We start from the raw sequence: 2611 nt of genomic DNA on the forward strand, positions 1-2611 counted from the left end.
ATCCATCCATCCATCCATCCATCCATCCATCCATCCATCCATCCATCCATCCATCCATCCATCCATCCATCCATCCATCCATCCATCCATTTTCTTCTGTTTCGTGGGGGTAGCAGCCTGTAGCAGCCCAACAATTGAGAAAGCTCCTCGATGAGGAGTGAAACGTCTTCTGTTACAAATAAAGTCCAGTTGTTTTTGTATTGAACGCTTTTTGGATTTATCATGTCCTGGATGACTGAGAGTCTTCACCAGCACATGTAGGGAGGTCCAGACTTCCCTCTCCCCAGCCACTTGGGTCAGTATCTCCAGGGGAATTCCAAGGCATTCCAAGACTAGCTGAGAAACAGTCCCTCCAGCGTGTCCTGGGTCTTCTTCTGGGTCTCCTCCCAGTGGGACGTGTCTGGAACACCTCACCAGGGAGGCGTCCAGGAGGCATCCTAACCAGATGCCTGAGCCACCTCAACTGGCTCCTCTCGATGTGGAGAAGCAGCGGCTCTACTCTGAGTCCCTCCCGGATGATCGAGCTTCTCACCCTGTCTCTAAGGGAGAGCCCAGACACCCTGCGGAGAAAACTCATTTTGGCCGCTTGTATCCGAGATCTCATTCTTTCGGTCACAACTCAAAGCTCATGACCACAGATGAGGGGCAGGACCTCCTCCCCGACCCGGAGAGGGCACTCTACCTTTTTCCAACTGGAGACCATGGCCTCGGATTTGGAGGCACTGATCCTCATCCTGGTCGCTTCACACTCGGCTGCGAACAGCTCCAGTGAAAGCTGCAGATCACAACCTGATGAAGCCAATAGGACCACATCATCTGCAAAAAGCAGAGACGCCCCCTCAAAACCTTGGCTGCACCTACAAATTCTGTCCATAAAAGTCCAGTTCTGCAACTACTGGCCAATATCAAAACTGCCTTTTCTTGCCAAAACTCTGGAGAAGTTAGTGGCTGGGCAGTTGAGTTGACTACTTCAGTAATAATATTCTGGGTAAGTTCCAATCTGGTTTCCACAAAATGCACTCCACTGAAACTGGCTTATTAAAAGTCTCTAATGACAGGTTGATGGTCAGAGCAGTGCACTGATTTTATTGGATCTGTCATCAGCCTTTGACACAGTCGACAACAAAATTCTGATACATCAACTGCAACAAGAGTTAGGAATTTCTGGAACTGTTCTTAAGTGGTTTTCCCAACAGCTGAAAAAACAGCTAAAATTAGCTGAAAGTAGCTGAAACAAGTTTAAATTAGCACAAGGAAGCTAAAAGAACCTGAACAAGAACAAAATGTGAAAGGAGCAGTAAAAGGTTGTAAACAGATTTAACCATTTTTAAGGATGTAAAATGAGCTCAATTCATTTTCTATGAGACAAAAAATGGCAGAAAAGGCTAAATATTTAAAAAAAACTAAAGTTGCACCAATACCAAAAGTCATAGCAGGATTGTGCTGAAAGTTTTGATTTATGATTTGTTGAAATAGTTTGAAAACTGTGGAATGAGAAAGATGCAGAAAAACATACAGATGAACATTCACACTATTAATGTTGACAGGTGCATTCACTGCTGCACCAAAGTTACAACATATCAGTCTAATAGCTCAGAATATAGTTGGGACTCATCCTTCTAAAATTAGAAACGTTGATTTAAAGCTTTGCATATTTGTGCCACGCTGCCATCTTTGGAAACACAACATCTCAGATTGGACACAGTTTTTTTTTTAAAACCTTAAAATACGAGTTGGTTAAAAACCTAAAGCGAACACATCACCTCTGACCTGCAGCTTGTGAAATTGCTGTAAAAGCCGTCACCTTCTTATTTGAGCCCCGAGAAGCCACAGAGATGTCTATAGGCTCAATGTGGCCCTTCTTTATTAAAGGTGCTTGTCCAGGAAAGACGAGCTGATAACACTCCTGCATTCTTCCCAACGTCCTGTAGAGAACAAGACGGTGAGATTTACAGAAATACTGAGCGTCAAGTGCAGCAACGACACATAAAGCATGCAATCGCTAAAAATTGGAAATTCTACTTCAAACTCCATCCATCCATTATCTTTACCCGCTTCTTCCATTTTGGGTCACGGGGGTCGCTGGTGCCCATGTCCAGCAATCACTGTGCGAGGGGCGGGGTACACCCTGGACGGGTCGCAAGTCCATCACAGGGACACAGAGACAAACAACCATTCACTCTCTCACTCACTAGAGACAATTTAGAGTTACCAATCAGTCTAACATGCATGTTTTTGGTCTGTGGGAGGAAACCGGAGTACCCGGAGAAAACCCACGCATGCACGGAGAGAACATGCAAACTCCACCCAGAAAGACCCCTGAACCGGGATTTGAACCAGGGACCTACTCGCTGAGAGACAGCAGCTGTACCGGTTGCGCCACCGTGCTGCCTTCTACTTCTTTAATTAATTGCAAACATTAAATACTTATTTAGGGCAGCACGGTGGCGCAACTGGTAGAGCTGCTGCCTCTCAGCGAACAGGTCCCTGGTTCAAACCCCGGTCCAGGTGCCTTCTGGGTGGAGTTTGCATGTTCTCTCCGTGCATGCGTGGGTTTTCTCCGGGTGCTCCGGTTTCCTCCCACAGACCAAAAACATGCATGTTTTTGGTC

General features: G+C 46.0%; 1 protein-coding gene across 1 annotated transcript in view; it reads right to left on the reverse strand.

Annotated features, from left to right (window-relative positions):
- Positions 1 to 2611, reverse strand: part of eif2d (eukaryotic translation initiation factor 2D) — a 52880-nt gene that overhangs the window by 893 nt on the left and 49376 nt on the right. The window contains exon 13 of the mRNA XM_037683948.1: positions 1805 to 1925. Coding sequence (XP_037539876.1) covers positions 1805 to 1925 — 121 coding nt within the window. The remainder of the gene's footprint in view (positions 1 to 1804; positions 1926 to 2611) is intronic.

The sequence above is a fragment of the Nematolebias whitei genome, chromosome 11 (genome assembly GCF_014905685.2).
Source record: "Nematolebias whitei isolate Nwh7 chromosome 11, NemWhi1, whole genome shotgun sequence".
NCBI lineage: Eukaryota > Metazoa > Chordata > Actinopteri > Cyprinodontiformes > Rivulidae > Nematolebias > Nematolebias whitei.